General features: G+C 41.6%; 1 protein-coding gene across 3 annotated transcripts in view; it reads left to right on the top strand.

Annotated features, from left to right (window-relative positions):
• The window catches only part of LOC139391176 (AFG2 AAA ATPase homolog A), a 123,422-nt gene that overhangs the window by 38,424 nt on the left and 62,700 nt on the right, over positions 1-22,298 (top strand). The window contains exon 16 of one of the 3 annotated variants that reach the window (XM_071138751.1): positions 18,360-18,466. The exons of the other annotated variants lie outside the window; for them this stretch is intronic. Within the exon in view, the coding sequence (XP_070994852.1) occupies positions 18,360-18,440 (81 nt within the window). The 3' untranslated portion in view covers positions 18,441-18,466. Of the gene's footprint in view, positions 1-18,359; positions 18,467-22,298 lie in introns of those variants that run through there. 3 annotated transcript variants of the gene reach the window in all.

The raw sequence follows: 22,298 nt of genomic DNA, 5'->3' as shown, positions 1-22,298 counted from the left end.
TTATCAGGATTCATTTAGAAGTGTTTAGAAACATCTTATCTACTCACTTAGAAAGAAAATTACTTCAGTCATCATTCGCCATTCATTTAATATTGGGGCAAAACATAACACAAGCTAAATCTAGCCTTTTGGGATCCTAAGTGAGAATTGTTTGGGGGGGGGGGGGGGTTAGTTGTCCCCTTCTTGACGGTGGAGAAATATTAAAGGTTTAAAGTTATTTTTGTGTAATTCTACACATTTTGCCATGGGCTGTAGAGAAAATGGAGCCATTTTAAAGCAAGTTTGCGGCAATTCTACAAATTTCCCCATGGGGAGGAGAGAAGAAATGTGCCGTTTTACAGCTTGATATAGTCATTGCATGCAAGGAATATGGGACCAAATACAAAACCTTTCGCTACTTTGATACACTATAAGTGCATTTGTCCAAATACTTATGACTTCTTCACATGGGGGGGGGGGGGGACCAGATACATAAAGTACTTTAATTTCTAAATAATATGCATGTATTTTCCCTCGAATAAAAGGTAACATTCTGTACTATCACCTCGTATGAAACATTAGATCTCAAATCCATAATGCTGGAATATAAAGCCACATTTGTATGTTAGTTTCACTGTGAAAATACATTGGGAAAAACATATTGGGGTTCTATGTGTTTTAGCATGTTTGCAGAGGAAATGGGGACAGTTGTGTTGCTTTTTCTGACTTGAGGTTAAATCCATGTTCTGACATGGGTTGTTCTTGTAATGCAACTATTGCACAAACTGCTTTGTGACTTTTTCAAGTGGGGATTTTCCTCGCCTCGTATGAGGCGACAGTCCAATCTGTGCAATTTGACATCAATTTGAGATTGGATCCTGTGGTCATAGATTGCTTACTGGTAGTTTTCAATATCCGAAGTTTCAAGAAAGAATCCCGTCCCTTTAAATGCTTTCTATCAAATGAAATGCAATGTGCTTACATAGCTTAGCACTGTAATTAATTATTTCCTTGAGTCTTAAAACAACAGACTAGTTGTATCCACTTTTTTTTTTAAAGGAACATTTCTTTCCATGAAATTCCTCAATTCGGTGCTAGTGTCCACTGGCAGTGACTTGTGAAGGGTGGAATCATCGTTAAATCATCTTCAAAGTGGGGGAACCCTGGGGTCAGGCGTGGCAAGGGCCAGTAATAAACCACGGAACAAATATGTTGGAGGTCTTTCCCAAATGCTGTTGCTGGGACTTTGCAGCCACACTGGAAAGAGGACATGCCAACACATTTACTCTCTTAAAGGGAGTGTATCACTTATTTCTTAATGCCAGAAACACATATAATAGGAACTTAGAGCACCCCAAGAAAAAGTTCCCAAATTATAAACTCTTAAATCAATTGTTATATTATAATGTTGTTCTAAAAGTTGGGCCTGAGGTTTTCTCCAAATCAACTCTAATTTCGGAAAAAGTAATTCCAAAAATCGGTCAGCATCACATTGTGTATTAAAAAGGTTAAAGAAATACATTTGTGAGAATGAGGTGGTCAAATTGGTCCTTTTAACCACACTGCTAACATTATGCCTAACCTTAAATGTGGCTGTGGTAACTACTGGAAACTGGGTGAATTGGGTATCTACTCATCAATCTGCAGGGCACATTTCATCCCTGAGAACTTCCATGGCTATCAACAATGGAAGGAGTGCTTCAACACAAAGTTGCTTCTCAAAGTGGATTCTGTCCCTACCATCAATGTGGCTTCTAAAGCATCTCAAACAGCCAGCAGCACCAGCAGAGACAGAGCATTATCATGGGTTTCGGTGATCATGGAAGTCAACTGGATAAGTGAAAGAGCTAGCTTGCTACCTCTATGCTAGCTATTGCACATTTAGCTCCATCTAAATAACACGGATACAACTAACCAAATGTAAAAATGTCTGCCAGCTGTTGGTAGCTAACTGCTGATTCTGTCATACTATAGATAGTACAAGCCTACGGGAAAGAGTAGTTTTGGCTGCGACGGAGGTCACTTACTGTACAGAGCAAGTTTTCAAGGTGTTTGTGGGCTCTGTACAGTAAGTGACCTCCGTCGCAGCCAAAACTACTCTTTCCCGTAGGCATTGCCCTAATTCAGCCATTTTGTGGCTCCGGGGGAGTTTTCTTTACAACCTGTGAAGTTCCACTTACAGTTCAGTAGACAATACTTTGTGGAATTTCTTTACTTCTAAATGCGTTTGAGCCAATCAGTTGTGTTGTGAAAAGGTATCCATTTTATCTTTAACTAGGCAAGTCAGTTAAGAACAAATTCTTATTTTCAATGACGGCCTAGAAACTGTAGGTTAACTGCCTTGTTCAGGGGCAGAACGACAGATTTTTACCTTGTCAGCTCGGGGATTCGAACTTGCAACCTTTCGGTTACTAGTCCAACGCTCTAACCATTAGGCTACCTGCTTCCCATATAGGGGTGGTATACAGAATATAACCCTATTTGAAAGGTCCATATTATGGCTGGTCAGTCAATCAGAAAAATGACAAGAACTTTGAAAGTTTCTTCAAGTGCAGTCACAAGGACCATCAAACGCTATGATGTAACTGGCTCTCCTGAGGACCGTCACGGCAAAGAAAGACCCACATTTACCTCTTCTGCAGAGGATAAGTTCATTGGAGTGACCAGCCTCATAAATTGCAGCCCAAATAAATGCTTTGCCGAGTTCAAGTAACAGACACATCTCTACATCAAATGTTCAGAGGAGACTGTGTGAATCGGGCCTCCATGGTCGAATTGCTGCAAAGAAACCACTACTAAAGGAATCCAATAAAAAGAAGAGACTTGCTTGGGCCAAGAAACACGAGCAATGGACAATAGACAGGTGGAAATCCTTCCTTTGGTCTGATGAGTCCAAATTGTCTGCATGTGTGGTTCCCACTGTGAAGCATGGAGGTGGAGGTGTGTTGGTGCGCTTTGCTGGTGACACTGTGTGTGATTTATTTAGAATTCAAGGCACACTTAACCAGCATGGCTAACATAGCATTCTGCAGCGCTACGCCATCCCATCTGGTTTGTGCTTAGTGGGACTATCATTTGCTTTTCACCAGGACAATGACCCAACACACCTCCAGGCTGTGTAAGGGCTATTTGACCAAGCAGGGGGATGGAGTGCTGCATCAGATGACCTGGCCTCCACAATCACCCGACCTCAACCCAATTGAGATGGTTTGAGATGAGTTGGACCACAGAGTGAAGGAAAAGCAGCCATCAATTGCTCAGCATGTGGGAACTCCTTCAAGACTGTTGGAAAATCATTCCAGGTGAAGCTGGTTGAGATAATGCCAAGATGTTGCAAAGCTGTCATCAATGCATAGGGTGGCTACTTTGAAGAATCTAACATATAAAATGTAGTTAACAAAAAGTATTTTTTGGTTATTACATGATTCCATATGTGTTATTTCATAGTTGATGTCTTCACTATTATTCTACAATGTAGAAAATAGTAAGCATAAAGAAAAGCCCTTGAATGAGTAGGTGTGTTCAAACTTTTGACTGGTACTATACATTAGGGCTGAACCCATTTAGTCAACTAGTCAATTGTTTTGTCAATAGGCTGTTGATCAACCATTATTTTTGTTGTTGTTGAGCAGTGGCAAATATATGAAAAATAAATGTACAGCACACGAGACACCTGTCTGATTCATGCCTGTCTGAGTGGACTAATCCATTGTGCGGGCCACGGAGATGGCTCAACAGTAGTACATTTAGCCTTTATCTGATTGTCTTAACCCACCGTCACTGTAAAGTAATTGAAAGTAATTTTTTCTTCGTCTCAAACAGCAAGGTAACAAAGTCTGTTTTTACTTCCATTGAGAATGTCAATAGTTCCTCAATGTAGCCTATTTGAAAAATGTTCCAGCTCTCTAGGGCTACCTGATTACTTCTTATCTTTTGTGCAAATAACCTACAGGTGTTTCTGTCTGTCTGGAGCTCGCTGGTGTGAAACTCTTGAGGACCCAGAATATTTTATATAATGTTGCAAGTGTGCTAACACTAGCTTTGGGCCAGACCAAATTAATAGTTGATACAATGTGTCAAGTTCCTTGCAGATAGGCAATACGTAGCAAATGTTATAGGATATTTATTTTCATCACAATATTTGTATTGATGAATGTTGATGAATATTGATTAATGTTTCCACAACTGTGGACTGCAATGTTTTTCTTTGTTGGATTTTTGTAGGCTATTTTTACATATTGGCAATGGCAATATAAGTTACTTTAAAATTTGTATCATGTTCATTTAGATACAATTTTGATTAACCACATGTCATTGATTTTGAGATGTTACGATTTTATTTTAAATTAAACTGTTCCATGAAAATATGAAAGTCATAACTGCCATGCAGAATTGTAGAAATGGTACAATAACTTGTCACTTCAAATGGAAAAGGTTGTCAACCGCTGGTGTAGCCTATTACCAGCAACTGCAGGAGCATAATGGCAGAATCTGCGAAGGCCAGCAGCAGCGGGCAGTGGGAGGAGTTTTTTTTTCTTCTTCTGGTTAGGCTATATTGATCTTTAGCTCCCTCTTTAGTATTTTGTGTGTCTTTTAATTTTTAATTGCAGTGCTTAAAGCATCATACAAGCTCAGTAGCCTACATATAGTTGATTTTATTCAAACACAGTGTGTCTATATATGGAAAAATACCCGTTTTAATATTCCGGCCAATCAATTGGTTCGAAAGAACAGACTCTCAGTCTGTTCTTTTTTACATTGCGGACAGCCCTAAACTACATAAATATCTGTTGGGGGGGTCCATTAGCTGCTACCTGGACTTTAACTTGATAAATGGTCCTGTGAAATGTGCCTGGGTCATAAGTGTGTGTGTGTGTGTGTGTGTGTGTGTGTGTGTGTGTGTGTGTGTTCACTCTCATATGTGTACAGTATGTGTGTTCTTTTCTCAACGCTATTTCACTGTTTCATGTCTCTGTGTAAGCATTGGTTTGTCACTTTTCTCACTAGTTGCATGAGCACCAATTGGTATAGTTTGGCCCCAACTTCTTATTTGTCAAGGAGGTTTCATCTAATCTGTTAAAGTTTTACCTAGCTGGCACACAAACAGTCCGTGTCAGACTTCAGGTTGAGATGGCTTATAGTTTGAGAAGCTCCTTGGAGTCAGTACCGAAATCAGAATATGTTTTTTTTCATACATCTTCATACAAATTGTGTATGCGCGTGTGCACGCATGTTCATGTTGACGGGTTGTGGGTGGAGTTTTTTCCAAAACACATGTAAACTCAGAGTTAAAGTAATTTACGGTTGGCTGGAAACACCAGAAGTTGTCTCATGCACCAAACCCCTGACTTGGACAGTGCCCCGCAAAATATTTTCATGTATTTACCACCTCTAAAGGACATAGGGTCCCATCCTAAATCCTGTTGCCTGAGAAATTAAGCATTTCAGATGTTCACCAGTCAAAAACTGTCCTCGGGGCCAGACCCAGAACTAATCTTTTTCATCTCTGGTTGCTGGGGGGGAGAAAGTGGAGAGCGCACTTCCCTCCTCCAGGATCTCTTCTGTTAAAGACATCACCTCGGGGGGATGCAGCTGAGCCCTCCTCCCTCCCTCCCTGCCTGGGCCTCTGAGCTGGCCTGCCTTCCCTTTGGCTTTCCCCTTTTCCTTCCTTCCTCAATTCCTCCACTAATAGCTCCCTTGTTCCTGAGGAGTCAGTGCTGCCAGTTAAGCAGTCATTCGTGGAAGATTCATTAGTGGCTGGGTAATTGTGAACAGACCGAGAAGAGAGGCGGGCTAACATTCGTGTTCATGCTCTAGGGCAAAGTGGTCGCAGACAGCAGGCACAAGGAGGAACACAGAGAGCCTCTATCTTTCCTCCCTCTCTCTTTATGTCTTTCTCTTTTTTCTGTCTCTCCCTCCTCTCTTCCCTAATTTTCTTTTACATCCATCTTATTTTCTGCTTCTTAATAATTCAGCCCTCTCTTTTCAATGGTGTTTGGTGTCATGTTTCATTGATAAATGTTGCATGGAATTGGCCTACCTTCAAACTCAGTGCCTCTTTACTTGACATCATGGGAAAATCAAAAGTAATCAGCCAAGACCTCAGGAAAAAAATTGTAGACCTCCACAAGTCTGCTTCATCCTTGGGAGCAATTTTCAAACGCCTGAAGGTACCACATTCATCTGTACAAACAATAGTACGCAAGTATAAACACCATGGGACCCCGCAGCCGTCATACCGCTCAGGAAGGAGATGCATTCTGTCTTCTAGAGATTAAGGTATTTTGGTGCCAAAAAGTGCAAATCAATCCCAGAACAACAGCAAAGGACCATGTGAAGATTCTGGAGGAAACAGGTACAAAAGTATCTATATCCACAGTAAAATGAGTCCTATATCGACATAACCTGAAAGGCCGCTCAGCAAGGATGAAGCCACTGCTCCAAAACCACCATAAAAAAGCCAGACTACGATTTGCAACTGCACATGGGGACAAAGATCATTATTTTTGGAGAAATGTCCTCTCGTCTGATGAAACAAAAATATAACTATTTGGCCATAATGACCATTGCTATGTTTGGAGGAAAAAGGGGGAGGCTTGCAAACCTAAGAACACCATCCCTTCCATGAAGCACGGGGGTGGTAGCATCATGTTGTGCATCATGAAGTGGTGCACTTCACAAAATAGATGGCATCATGAGGAAGGACAATTATGTGGATATATTGAAGCACATCTCAAAACATCAGTCAGGAAGTTAAAGCTTGGTCGCAAATGGGTCTTCCAAATGGACAAGGACCACCAGCAAATATTGTGTGCGAGCAACGAGGCCTAATATCCTGACTCAGTTACACCAGCTCTGTTAGGAGGAATGGGCCAAAATTCACCCAACTTATTGTGGGAAGCTTGTGGAAGGCTACCCAAAATGTTTGACCCAAGTTAAACAATTTAAAGGCAATGCTACCAAATACTAATTGAGTGTATGTAAATCTCTGACCCACTGAGAATATGATGAAAGAATTAAAAGCAATTGAATCGATTTTAGAATAAGTCTATAATGTAACAAATTGTGGAAATAGTCAAGGGGTCGGAATACTTTCCGAATGCACTGTATATGTACATGAAATAAATCTTATCTGAAATGGTACACTGTTAAGACATAATATCACTTTGTTGAAATAATTTTCCAAATGAATTAAAATAACTTGTATAATATGCTAACATTTATTAAATTTGAACAGTCATTGCTGTGTTTAATGTCAAGCATCAGATAGCACATGTAATGGTAGTTGAAGGTTTGTGAAGTCATCTGATATCTTGTTTCTGCACAAATTTCTTGAAAGTTGCCCTGGCAACTGGAAAACGTGGTGTTGATTAGGAGTTACAGTAAACAAGGTGGGCAGGGGGGGGGGTGTCCGAGGGGAGACGCGGGGGGAGAAGGGATGGTCACGTTCCAGTGTTACCCAGCAGCACTGGGCAACCAGACCTGTCTCTGACCTCAAAAGGGTTTGCCTTTTTATGATGGAGTCACAAGCAAGGCTGCAGTCAACACAAACCCTCACTACAAAGGCATGCTAACTCGCTTCCTTGAGCTGCCTCTGTTTCTGTTTCTCTCTCCAACTCTGTCTCTCGCCGTCTTTTTCCTTTTACCTCCTCTCTCTGTGACAGTTTGACAGCACCTTGTCAAGATACACACCATCTCTTCAAAGACTCAACGTGCCAAAATTGATTATTATTATTTTTTTAAACTCAACAGATCTACTAGCTTCACTTGCGTCATTTCAACCCACAGAGATAGCTGCCACTTTGTTTATTTATTCAACCTTTTATGCTCAGTGACACTTTCTCATTATCTATCTTTATCTCCCTTTTCCTCCGTCTCTGCTTTCCTCCTCCATCTCTGTTTCTGTCTCTCACTTTTGGTTTCCCACAATGTTTGGTCTAGAGAGCCCGCGTTGTTTAGAAACAAATTTGATTGGAGTTATCGACTGGCCATGTCCACAACCAATGGTTTATCTCCCCTTGTCAGCATCAATAAGACAGAGGGAGATGCGATCCAGGTCTATTTTTATTTCTTCAGCGAGGGAACACACAACATTAGTGGGAAAGATCCGGAGAAGTGTACCATTTAGTTTGCATACGTCCTATGTCATGGAGGAACAACAGCACCAACAGAACAGCAACATGGGAGTGTTTTCTTGCAGAGTTTCTGACGAGAAAAAACACTAAAGAGGTTATACACGCAGATATAAGCATGCCATAGTAAACTTGTGGCATTCTGTGTTTGTACTCATTTGATACGGTCGTTGTATGCAAAGAACGTGGCTCGGTTGTAAGGTGGACTGTAAACATTTGTATTTGAATAATAGACTTTCCAGCAGCCATTTTGCATTGTGTTCCATATAGCTGTCGTTAGCTTTTACACAAATTAAGCTCTACTTGTTTTCCCCTTACAGCAATAGTGTCCAGTAAATGCACCCATCAGCCATGAATGAAATGTTTTTTATCAGTTACAATTGCTACACCAGAAAAGTGCATTTTAAATCTGAGGTGCTGCCGCAGAACTGTTTTCCACCAGAGGACCTTGAGACTGCACAGTAAAAATAACTTTGACTGAGGTTGTGTTTGCTAACACAGATTGCTTGTGTTGCCCTTTAAAACGTTCATTCCGGCCCTTGATTACGGTGTACGGTTTCTCCTAAGACCAACAAAGCCTACTAAATACAGCACAGCCAATTGGTCAGATCCTAAATTAGGGTTGGGGGAATCTTAGAGAAACCAATTAGGAGGCGGAAGCCACTAATTAAAAGCTACATGGTCTACAGATTGCATCGATTTAATTTTCGTTAGCGATGGCGAGGGCCATCATTTCAGAGCTTGGTTTGTACACCAGTGCACATTCCAAGACTGCTGCTGCCTCTGTGTTTGGAAAGTCTCTAACAACATACCAGCACTACTATAAATGTCTCTTCTCGTACAGAATCGAGAATTTGACAAATCTCAGAGAATATGCAGCGTTTTGAATCGACAAGAAACCATTCACCTAAACTCCCCAGCAAAGGTTTGTTGTAGTATTTTCGTTCTCTGACTTGGATTTGTGTTGTGGACAGCTGCCAATACGTTGTGAGGGTTATGAATAGAAGATTGCATTATGCTCAAGTGGTTAGTTGGTTAACCAAAACGGTTGCTTCGGAGAACTCGCAGGGAATACTGAGCACCTGAGGAAAACCACAGGTTGCCGGGCCGACTCAAGGATCAGGGCCTTTTTTATGATCCAATTTCCTGATTGAGCTTGTTGCTCTATGTCTCGGTGGTTACCTAACCTCTTGGCAACAAACAAATAACCTTTTGCCTCAAGCTGTCATACAGTCAGACTTCCTCTCCCTTTTAAAGTGGCTCACCAGCCAAAACAGGTTAGTGCAGGATGAATGTGATCGTCCAACAATGTGTGACTGACATTGGCAGTTTTTGTTTTGTCGTAATGATAGTCGAAGCACCCCATGCAGATTCAAGGGGTCTGATTCCTGCAATCACTGAGAGGTTGTCTTTATGTTGTGGATTAGTATGTTTTAGTGTGTTAACACACTTTCAATTAATGCTTAGAAGGTTCTGGTTGGTTTTTAATGTTTATTTGATCGTCTTGTTTGCATTTTTTCGCTTAGGTCAAAACTCAAGAAATGAAATCAAGTTTTTATCAAGAGTAGTTATGGGACACACAGACACACACATGCGCATGCACGCACACAAAGGTTCACCTCCGCTCTCTGGCCTTGGAGCCAGATGCACATAGCCTTGGGGTATTGTATGGCACACCAGTGGGTCCTCAGCCCTTGTCATTGCTTCCTGTCCACGAATGGTAGTACTCACACTGCAAGGAGGAAAAATTAAGTTTTTCCCCCTGCAAATGATGAAAAGAAAAAGAGCGGAAATAACTTAGACCTTGTAACTTCCCTCTCATTTCAACTAATGTTTTTTCCAGACTGGGAGAGCTGAAGGCCGTCCATCCCACTCCTGTTTGATTTTTCCTGTACCTTACACATTGGGTTTCAGGAAATGTACAAAACAGGATAGCACATCACAACATATATCAACATTTTTGAAGAACCTGGAAGGGACTAGGCCGCACTGATAATCCAGTGAATGTGTCAGTTTATGGGAAAATTCTATAAGAATTATATATTTTATGTATTCTCCGGTGACGGTATTCTGTATAAATGTCTGTGTGATCGCTTGTTGGGTTGTTTGTTGGTCTTTGTATGAGTCTGTGACTAAAATACAAGCAGATATACTAGATAACTAACTAGTGAGATTTCTGTTCATTGACTACAGCTCAGCATTCAACACAATAGTCCCCTCCAAGCTCATCGCCAAGCTTGGGACCCTCGGACTCAACACCTCCCTCTGTAACTGGATCCTTGACTTCCTGACGGGCCAACCTCAGGTGGTGAGGGAAGGCAACATTACCTCTGCCATGCTGAACCTCAACATGGGGGCCCCACAGGGGTGTGTGCTTAGTCCACTCTTGTACTTCCTGTGTGGCCACGCATGACATGACAGTTGTAGGCCTGATCACCGGTGACGATGAGACAGCCTACAGGAAGGAGGTCAGTGACCTGGCAGTGTGGTTCCAGGACAACAGCCTCTCCCTCAATGTCAGTAAGACCAAGGAGCTTAAACGTGCACTACAGGAAATGCAGGAGCGAGCACGCCCCAATCTACATCGACGGGGCTGCAGTGAAGAGGGTTGAGAGCTTCTAGTTCCTCGTGTCCAACTGACTAAGCACTTGGTCTACACACACACAAACAGTTGTGAAGAAGGCGTAACAGCACCTCTTCCACCTCAGGAGGTTGAAAAGATTTGGCATGGGCCCTCAAATCCTCAAAAGATTCTACAGCTGCACCATTGAGAGCATATTGACTGGCTGTATCAATGCTTGGTATGGCAATTGCACCACCCTCGATCACATGGCGCTACAGAGGGTGGTGCGGACAGCCCAGTAATTCACTGGGGCCGAGCTCCCTGCCACCCAGGACATCCAAATCAGGCAGTGTGAAAGGAAGGGCCGGAAATGTTTTGACTCCAGCCACACAAGCCATAGACTGTTCTCTCTGCTTCCGCACGGCAAGCGGTACCTGAGCATCAAGTCTGTCACCAACAGGCTCCTGAACAGCTTCTATCCCCAAGCCATAAGACTGCTTAATAGCTAACAAAATGGCTACACGTCTGTTTTGACCTTTTCTATTTTATTTTTGCACTCTCTCTATGCACACTCACTCATACTTAATTTTCTCACACACAAAAGGATGGGCAAAAATTACAAAATACAATTACAAAATACCATTTAAGATCAATGTATCAAAAATAATCTCCAAAATACTTTTTTGAAATGTATTAAATTAAAATAAATGTGTTTTGAATTTTAAAATACGGAAATACATTTGCAAGTACCCAGCCCGAACAGCAACCACATTCTCAGTGATGGTTACAGAAACGTTTTACTTGCTCTGACCAGGTTTTCATCCACCCATTTAATGCGGATGAATGAACCGACAATTGAAGAAAAATCACAACCGTCTGATTGGAACAGGATATGCGTTACAATTTTATGAATGCCAACAGACAATTTCTTTGTTCGACATGGTGGGATAATGGTCTCTGTAAAATGTATGCGAGAAATGACGGTGGAAATGCCTTTATGCGCAAATATTGATATAATAACCATCATATTGAAGTAAACTTGGAGTCACACGATGGTACGTTCTGTGGTCCTCCCATTACCATGCAATTTATTAGGCTACAGATAAAATAAATTATGATGAACTTCACAGGGTGGTGAAAGTGCACATGATGAGCTTGATGCTCTTTTCCAATAAATATCTTATTGGACATGATGATTGACGCTTGGCTGCCGTTTAACCCCCCTACAAATGTAACGCTCTTATCCATAATAATCTAATAATGCAGGTAGCTTAACCGTAGCTTAACCGCACTTTCTGTGAGCTGACGGCTAGAGCGCACGTACCAAAACCAGAGTGGGTACAGATCGCTATATAACACAACAGTGTTTGTGACAAAAACCATCAGTAGAGTTGAAAATGCGATGGAAACCCATTTAACTTTTAATTTTTTATTTGGTACATAAAACATACTTTTGTGGTAAGATTTCTATGTGCATAACGTCATCACACAGTCTTTTATCCACATTAAGTCAATTTGATGGAAACATATCTCTGGTGGGAAAATGCGCCTATTGTTTTATGCAGATTTTAGAATAAATTGGATGGAAACTTTAGTTTATGACTGTAATCTGTGTTGTTTATCTACCTAAATTGTTGGCACTGAGTGTAAATCACTCTGGATAAGAGAGTCTAAAACTAGGGGGCACTATTTTCATTTTTGGAAAAATAACGTTCCCAAAGTAAACGGGCTATTTTGTCAGGATAAGATGCTAGAATATGCATATAATTGACAGCTTAGGATAGAAAACACTCTAAAGTTTCCAAAACTGTAAAAAATATTGTCTGTGAGTATAACAGAACTGATATTGCAGGCGAAAACCTGAGAAAAATCCAAGCAGGAAGGGACTCTTATTTAGAAAGCTCTGCGTTCCTATGCGTCCCTATTGAGCAGTGAATGAGATATCAACCAGATTCCTTTTTCTATGGCTTCCCTAATGTGTCTAGTGTCACAATACATAGTTTCAGGCTTTTATTTTGAAAAGTGAGCCTGAACGACAACATTGCGTCAGTGGTCAGCTGGAGGCTCTCAAGAGTGTTTTGTGCGTAAAAGACAAATGCGGCCATTGTTTCTCTCTTTCCTACTAAGAAGCCACCTGTCCCGGTTGATATATTATCAAATAGATATTTGAAAAACACCTTTAGGATTGATTATAAAAAAACGTTTGCCATGTTTCTGTCGATATTATGGATCTAATTTTGAATATTTTTCGGCGTTGTCGTGACCGCAGTTTCCGGTGGATTTCTCAACCAAACGTGAAGTACAAACGTAGGTGTTTCGGCTATAAAAATAATCTTTATGGGACAAAATGAACATTTGCTGTCTAACTGGGAGTCTCGTGAGTGAAAACATCCGAAGCTCATCAAAGGTAAACGATTTAATTTGATTGCTTTTCTGATTTTCGTGACCAAGCTGCCTGCTGCTAGCTAGGCATAATGCTATGCTAGGCTATCGATAAACTTACACAAATGCTTGTCTTGCTTTGGCTGTAAAGCATAATTTCAAAATCTGAGATGACAGGGTGATTAACAAAAGGCTAAGCTGTGTTTCAATATATTTCACTTGTGATTTCATGAATATGAATATTTTCGAGGAATATTTTTTGTCCGTTGCGTTATGCTAATTAGTGTCAGTTGATGACAATTCTCTGGGAGAGGGAGTTCCAAGAGGTTAAATGACCAAAATGTGAATGTTTATGTGAAAATGAACACACCAAAATGAACTGCAAAGCACACTGGGTATTATTATTGGCCTTGTTTTGGGGTTATGTCTAGATTGGATACAGTTTCTCCTAATTCTTCTAACCTGCTATGTTAATTATCCTATCCTGCTGCGTAAATTCTCCTGAACCTGCTACGACAAGTACATTTTGATCAAATCTGTAACTCTTCTACACAAAACCTTGTTTTGGGGCGGAGCTCAGACTAATGCAATTGTCTATTTTTACATTATAGTAGCGCCGACCGGTAGGGGTTGATTGAAGCTCAATGTTCATTTAAAATCTAAGCCAAAGTCCAGTCCGGACAGGACCAAAACTGAAGCAAACATTGTTTGGGCCAAATCAAGGTCGGTCCTAAACCAAACAGACGTCTATGATTGGTTCAGATTTTATCCGGAAGAGAACAAAAATCAACGTCCGTGAGGGCCTCCCGGGTGGCGCAGTGGTCTGGGTTCGAGCCCAGGCTCTGTCGCAGCCGGCCGCAACCGGGAGGTACATTTGGCCTAGCGTCTTCCGGGTTAGGGAGGGTTTGGCCGGTAGGGATATCCTTGTCTCTTCGCGCACTAGCGACTACTGTGGCGGGCCGAGCACAGTGCACACTGACCAGGTCGCTAGGTGTACGGTGTTTCCTCCGACACATTGGTGCGGCTGTGGTAAGAAGCAGCGCGACTTGGTTGGGTTGTGTTTCGGAGGACGCATGGCTCTCGACCTTCGTCTCTCCCGAGCCCGTACGGGAGTTGTAGCGATGAGACAAGACAGTAACTACTAACAATTGGATACCACGAAATTCGGGGAGAAAAGGGGAATAGATTCCCTAAAGCCTCACCACTTTGATACAGCTACATATTTTTGGTAACAGATTTATAGAACATACGCAGCAGGTTAGGAGAATTAACGTAACAAGCTAGGAGAATTAGGTTAAGGTTAGGAAAAGGGTTCAAGTTAACGAAAATACACTCCTAACATCCTACGAAATGTTTCTTGTATCGAAGTAGAGTGTTTTTAGGGAGTCCCGTCCATGGACGTTGAAGTCAAGGAAGGTCTGGACAGCACAAAACAAAGAGAGAATGACGTCCAAAAGATGTCGGCGTAGGACCCCTTAGTGGGAAGTAGCCATCAACAAGCAAAAAAATAGAGGGGGGTCACTCAGCCAACTTATTCCGTACTTTGAGTCACTTACTTAATGTAAAGCAGCTGTTGATATTCACCTCCCTCCCCTCTTTAAAGGGAGAATCAATATGTTTTGCATGAATGCAAATAGCCATGTCTATGAAGTAATAGGCAGGGTCCGTTTTCCCAATAGCGATGAAACTTATGCTTACCAGTGTTCTAACGATACATTGTTTCTATAACGGCCTAAGGACTTTCGATAAGTACGCCGTTAGATGTGTTGATGCTGATATGATCTAAAAAAAGGCAGCTCTGCTTACGAATCAGCATTCTCCATTGAAATCTTACCTTAACATTAGGTACATACTGACAACAGATCAACTCCAAGAAATACATTATCCTCCTTATTCTAATGCTTTAGGCTATGCACTAATTCAAATATTTTGCATATCATTGCGTACATGTTGTGAAATTGAGGCAAAAATTACAAACAGTAACCTACAATTAGCAAAATAGAACTCAATTGATTGAACAATATGGTTTAAATGTTTAGGCCTATGTAGAGCCTACTGTATTGATATTTTAATGGAGTCATCTCAGTTTTCATTTGAATTATCGTTTTACCCTTTGCTTGTTTATAACAATTGCAAACACATTAGCACCTTTGTATTGTAGTCAACTTCATTCTGAGGTTATTGGTGGTGACAGTGAGACAGATAAACATCTTGATACTAGGTTTAGCAGAGATCTTCTGTGTACAAAGTGCTTCGGAAGGGCAAAAAAGCATCTAATGACCCAGTTAGCTGTTCTACGAGTGGTCTGAGGCAGGTAAATAATGAGTGTTTTCAAGTGCATCTTTAGTGATGACGGTTTTGTGAAACAGCTCTGGGATTTAATGATGCGCCTACGAATGTTCTAACAATGAACTTAGCCTTCAGATGCTTTTGGGAAACTGGGTCCTGGACAATAAATTGTGAGGCAAAACAGATTTTTTTGTGCAGAAAATCAACATTTTTCAGGTGGAAATGTTGTAAAAATCAATCACCTTCCAGTGTAAAAACCATTGAAATGAAAAACAAACCAAAAAGTTTTAAGTAAGAAGTAGGCATTGGTCTGAAGCCGAAAAAGAAAGGAAATTCACATGAGCACCACAATACCTACTCCACCCATGCTCTACTAACTTTTTACTGCAAACAGCATTGAGCTACTACGGTTGCTATGTTTTACTTCAAACAATGTGTATGCAATTTGCTTAGGATTCCAACCTCAAACAGCCTAATGCAACTGCTCTCTATCCCGCTTGATCATGCAGTTTCTGTCCCACACTATCCTAACATAGTAGGCGTAAAATAAACACACAGACCGGACAAGTAGGTGTGCAGTGGATTATGGTCGTTGTAGTTAATTACCACATTCTCTGCGCTAAACTATGTAGAACATTGGCCTGTTGGAAACTACAAATCCTTACTTCATCACACAGTTTGGACATGACCGGATTTATCCATAGAGAAACTTCACAACAACATAAAAAACAAACAAAATTAAATTAAAATAATTGAACCTGTGTTGGTCAATTAGTTGTTTAAATAATGAAAAATTCAAAAAATGTTGGTTAATCGCTCAGCACTAAACCCTACCACTCCAGTATTCCTGCACATTGTAAATATGGTATTGGCACTGACCTTGGAACTGACCCTGTATATAGCTTACTTACTTTCTCGTGTTCTTCTTATTTCTATTTCTTGTGTGTTTCTTGCTTCACAGGCCTATGCACATTGTTGTAGAGGGAACTTAGACTGCACGATATGAGCAGATAATATTATAGGGTCAATTTTTTTATCAAATATTGCGATTTTTACTCACGATTTCGATCAAAACACCTTTGGGGGAACTGTTGGAATCATAGAAAAATAAATGAGTATTCCGATACAATGGTTAGTATTGTTTGGCATGACAACTAATGAAAAAGCCATGTACATTAGAAGTTGTTGTAACAGGGTAGGAACCACAGTGTTGGACAGAGATTCCCAGGGAACCCTTATCACATTTGAATGTTACATTCATGGCGTTGAAAAAAATTGCAGCCTCTTGCGATATGGATATTGCACATGTCAATATTGCAATTTCGATTCAAATTCGATTAATTGTGCAACCCTATAGGGAACCATTGAAGCTTGAGACAGAGGTGACTCTGTTCCTGTCGCAGTCACAATCACAGGCGGCTATTGACTGGCTGCCCGGTCTGAGATCAATGTTCTCCTTTGACCATCTTGCCAAATGTTGTTTACATACCTTTTTATGTAAACAAGAAAATCATACAGTTGCATAACTGAGACCAACAGTCAGGAGCAGATGATTAGCCAAACACATTTTATGCATACTATTTGTACATTGTTTTCACTTGCAAGATGAGGATCCAGTGAGTTTTGTGTCTACTCGAGACTACATTTTATGCATAAGGAGAGGACTACATGACATATTTTAGTTGTTGGACAATCTAATTTAATTGTCTTATGGCGACGAAGAAAGTAGATGGGTGCAAATATCTTGTGCACCTGTCGTTGTTCACGTCAAGACATAGCATGTGCTTTTGCGCCCTGTGCACCAACCATATTACTTTTTGAGACTCGTTTGTTGCCCTGCAATGTTAGCTTCCTCTGTGTTTTTTTCTTCTCTACAATCAACAGGGAATTATCTACTTTCCGGAAAAAGAGGCAGCAACTAATTTTAGATTGATTTGATTGAGCCTGGAGGCCAAAGGGATCAAACCCACATCCGTTGAAAACCAAAGATGCTAATTCTAACCATAACACAGCTAACATATGTTTTGCTCTCCCGGAGCACTGATTGGAGACCTGCTCTGAGTTGCGCTGCGGGCCCTGTCTCCTCCTCCATGGTCTCTGTAAGGCCACTCTTTCTTGTGGCATGTTCTGTGGCCATTTGGACTGGATGTGTGTATTTATAGAGTCCTGGCCCACACTACACAAAGACTGGCTGTTCTCTGGTTAGGACATGGAGAGTCCACGCTAGAAAATGTTCAATGTCTTAACACAGTACTTTTGGTGATGTTGAATTGTGTACACATCTTACCACTGTACTCCTAGGGTCCTATTATTAAATCAAACTACATTCAGTACCAACATTATTCTTCTGTGTAAGAATGTGCGCCTGGATCCATATACTCAATTAGACATTGTTTACAATGTGAAACAAAAAACACAATTACAACATGCTGTCTTGCTGCGCTGAAATTATATTGTTTTTTGGACTTATCTGAAGAACTGGTTTTGATTCTGACCTGATCAGAACCGACTGGATCAGACACGTTAACTAGCAAGCGATATTGATGGGATATCGACTGACCTTCACCAATAACAAATAAGTGGGAAGGAGAGAGTGGGACTGAAGTTTGGTTCTTCAAAGGCAGTGTTTTAATGACAGTGCTGAGCTTGTTGCTCCCTGTCACCCAGGGTCACTAGAGACAGCTGTCAGTGGCTAACTACCAGTCCACGTCTGACAAAGACGACCCCGGGACTAGAAACTCGACTCCGCTGTCTTAGGAACACGGCTTCCCGTCTTTGTGAGGAGTGGCTCCAACTCCAAAGCCTGATCCACTGGAGCAGTTGCCTCCGGGCTATTCCAAATCCCAAATCCAGATTCCCACAACTCTCTTCCTGTCATGGCTATTCTGGCCAGCTTTGGTTTGGGAAACTGGATTTTTGACTGTTTAATTTGCTAAGTTTGACATATCGTTTTTTTTTTCTTTCTTGCGAACTGTGAGAACATTTTTTATGTTTCCCATACGGTGTGTGTACAGGGTCTGGAGGAGGCGATTGCTTGCAGACAGGAAATGGTTCATTACATTAAACATCCGTCATGCATTTTCCTTAACCAATAGGAGTTGGGTTCACCACTAAAAGCAGGTCAGTACAGTTCATGGCTCTGAATTTATCAGAGAATGCCCTTGTATTTTCTCAGATTCATATTCCTATTATTCTTCAAAAATGGGACAGATATTTTCTATACCTGAAAATAACAGTTTAGTTTTGTGATGTTTGTTTAAACCATGACACAGTGATTCTGGATCTATCACCTCACTGGTCTTCCCAAGGCAAGCAGGGCAGTGTGGGCGGGATTACACACATTCATAGTGAATCAGGAAAGGGTCTGGGTAGTATTCACTCTCTAAAGCGCTCTGCCAAGGATACTACACTGAGGCTGTTCACCAGCTCCAGCCGCAGGCTCATTCCTTGAGTCCTCCGCAATCCATGGCTTAGCCTCCATCTGGGCAGCGGATCCGTACTAAAGCCTGGAGATGCGTAGCCCCTAATTCCTACATGCTGAAGCATTACTGTCCGTCCACCCCAGAGACAAGATGGTCGCCAGGTGTCTTCCTGTCTTCAAAGTGTCGGCATCGTTAATCATCAGTGCCCCCCTTCCATTTGGCGTCGCCTCACATGTTTTATTTTGCTTACCCCCCTCCTCCTCAACCCCCCCCCAGCCCCTCTCTCTTTATTTTTGGACAGTCTGTCACCCAGCTGCATTTCCTGTGGGTTTTATTTACAGTTTACCCCGATTAGAACCACATTGGCAACAGCGCGCCATCCTAATGAAATCACTGTGATCCGGCCGGGTGGGTAATGCGAGAAGAGCCCCCGCAGGGCCAACGGACAGTAAGCCCCCTATACCCCTCATCCCCCGCTCTCTCCTCACCACACTCCACAGTTCTAATGTGGCCACTTTTATTCCACCACCCCTTCAAAGACAGATTCATCTTTCATCTATCTTTGCTAATGGTATTAACACTGCTCGAGCTTGTGAACACGGCCCGTGCAGCTGCTAGCCCTTAAACAGTTTGAGAGGAGAATTACTACCAGAAAGGCCCACTTTTCTGATGTTGTAATGTTTCCAATTGAAACCAACTGAAGGTAATTATTTAATGGGCGGGGCAACAGTGCTAGATGGGGGGCATCACCTAAGTAGTGGCAGGGGAAAGACAAAGCATTGATAATCAGGCGTAGGGCTGTGACTGTCATGGAATTTTGGATTATGGTAATTGGCCAGCCAAATGACCGGGGTCACTGTAATAACCGTTCGAATAACAAAAATGTTGTGTTTTTAAGCACATTTTGTCCTATCTGCCTGTGCTGCCTGAGACATAGAATGAATAGAACGGGAAATCCCCATTCAAGTCAATGATGGCATAATTGGACTGACAGCCATTTTGAGTGTACCCAAAGGAGTAAAGCAGGAAATTGATGATTCAACTCAACTGAAAAATATATTCCATTGCATGAACCACATCAGATTTATGAGACTTGGAGCGACTGACATTTTATTGTACAGAGCATTCTGTGAATGTCGCAGGGTCCAGTGCCTTAAGCATGAAACACACAGAGAATCTGACTGCCGATAGACTGCCGATAGGTACTTATCACAGTAGGAGTCCGTTCCTTATCTTGCTAGAACAAAATAAGTATCTGCTGTCTACTGACCTGGCACTGACGAAACTGGCATTTCTGCTTGTAGGTATCGCAACGCTCGGCAGTGGTTGACAACTTGACTTTGAGCCCATCGGAGAGCAAAAGCCTTCACGTGGGGGAGCCGACAGGAGTGACAAGAATAAGAAACAATCTGGCCTAATCCACCCTTTTCATCAGAATCGGAACTAAAACAATAAAGCATAATATTTTTTTTTCTAGAGCAAGTCTTTACATTGATTACATCTAGCTAAGGAGTGTTGTGCTTTTTGTTAGGTTTGATAAGGTGCACTAGCTTATTAGCTAGCTATTCAGCTAGTGTTAGCTTGCTAACTGAGCCAGGCAGTCACACACACTTCATGTGAAAGAATGGAGTGTTAAGTGCAGCACAATGCACACAACACGTAATGCTTTACCAAGCTAGCTATCTGGCCACTGAGCTAGTAACATTATAATAAATCACAATGGATTAGTTGCTGTAGCTGCCTGTAGCTGGCTGATGAGAGTCAATGCAGTGTCTTTACTTTGCCTAGCTGGCACAACAGCTAGCTAGCTAACAAATAATGCTAACAATTTAACTAACGTTAGCCAGCTAGCTAAACATGTACAGTGGCTTGTGAAAGGATTCACCTCCTTGGCATTTTTCCTATTTTGCTGCCTTACAACCTGGAATTAAAATGTATTTTGGGGGGGTTTGTATCATTTGATATACACAACATGCCTACTACTTTGAAGATGCAAAATATGTTTTATTGTGAAACCGTAAAACAGAAAACTTGAGCTTGCATAACTATTCAGTCCCCCCAAAGTCAATACTTTATAGAGCCACCTTTTGTCGCAATTACAGCTGCAAGTCTCGTGGGGTATGTCTTTATAAGCTTGGCACATCTAGCCACTGGGATTTTTGCCCATTCTTCAAGGCAAAACTGCTCCAGCTCCTTCAAGTTGGATGGGTTCTGCTGATGTACAGCAATCTTTAAGCCATACCACAGATTCTCAATTGGATTGAGGTCTGGGCATTGACCAGGCCATTCCAAGACATTTTAATGTTTCCCCTTAAACCACGCAAGTGTTGCTTTAGCGGTATGCTTAGGGTCATTGTCCTGCTGGAAGGTGAACCTCTGTCCCAGTCTCATATCTCTGGAAGACTGAAACAGGTTTCACTCAAGAATTTCCCTGTATTTAGCGCCATCCATCATTCCTTCAATTCTGACCAGTTTCCCAGTCTCTGCCGATGAAAAACATCCCCGACAGCATGGTGCTGCCACCACCATGCTTCACTGTGGGGATGGTGTTCTCTGGTTGATGCGAGGTGTTGGGTTTGCGCCAGACATAGCGTTTTCCTTGATGGCCAAAAAGCTGACCAGGGTACCTTCCTCCATATGTTTGGGGAGTCTCCCACATACCTTTTGGCGAATACCAAACATTTTGTTTATTTTTTTCTTTAAGCAATGTATTTTTTTCTTGTCACTCATCCATAAAGCCCAGCTCTGTGGAGTGTTTGGCTTAAATATGTCCTATGGATAGATACTCCAATCTCCACTGTGGAGTTTTGCAGCTCCTTCAGGGTTATCTTTGGCCTCTTTGTTGCCTCTCTGATCAATTCCCTCCTTGCCTGGTCTGTGAGTTTTGGTGGGCGGCCCTCTCTTGGCAGGTTTGTTGTGGTGCCATATTCTTTCCATTTTATAATAATGGATTTAATGGTGCTCTGTGGAATGTACAAAGTTTTGGTTATAACCCAACCCTGATCTGTACTTCTCCACGACTTTGTCCATGACCTGTTTGGAGAGCTCCTTGGTCTTCATGGTGCTGCTTGCTTGGTGGTGCCCCTTGCTTAGTGGTGTTGCAGACTCTGGGGCCTTTCAGAGCAGGTGTGTATATATACTGAGATCATGTGACCGATCATGTGACACTTAGATTGCGCACAGGTGGACTTTATTTAACTAATTATGTGACTTCTGAAGGTAATTGGTTGCACCAGATCTTATTTAGGGGCTTCATTGCAAAGGGGGTGAATACATATGCATGCACCACATGCTCCCCAAAAATTTTAACAAGTTATTTTTTCATTTCACTTCACCAATTTGGACTATTTTGTGTATCCATTACATGAAATCCAAATAAAAATCCATTTAAATTACAGGTTGTAATGCAACAAAATAGGAAAAATGTCGTGGGGGATGAACACTTTTGCAAGACATTGTATCTATGGCTGTATGTGATTATGGAGAGTGCCTAATATCAACAAGGGCTTTTAAGTCTGAGTGAAAAGAGAT

This window comes from Oncorhynchus clarkii, chromosome 31 (assembly GCF_045791955.1).
Source record: "Oncorhynchus clarkii lewisi isolate Uvic-CL-2024 chromosome 31, UVic_Ocla_1.0, whole genome shotgun sequence".
Taxonomy (NCBI): domain Eukaryota; kingdom Metazoa; phylum Chordata; class Actinopteri; order Salmoniformes; family Salmonidae; genus Oncorhynchus; species Oncorhynchus clarkii.
Note: the sequence above shows the minus strand (reverse complement) of the source record. Positions and strands in the feature narration are given on the sequence as shown.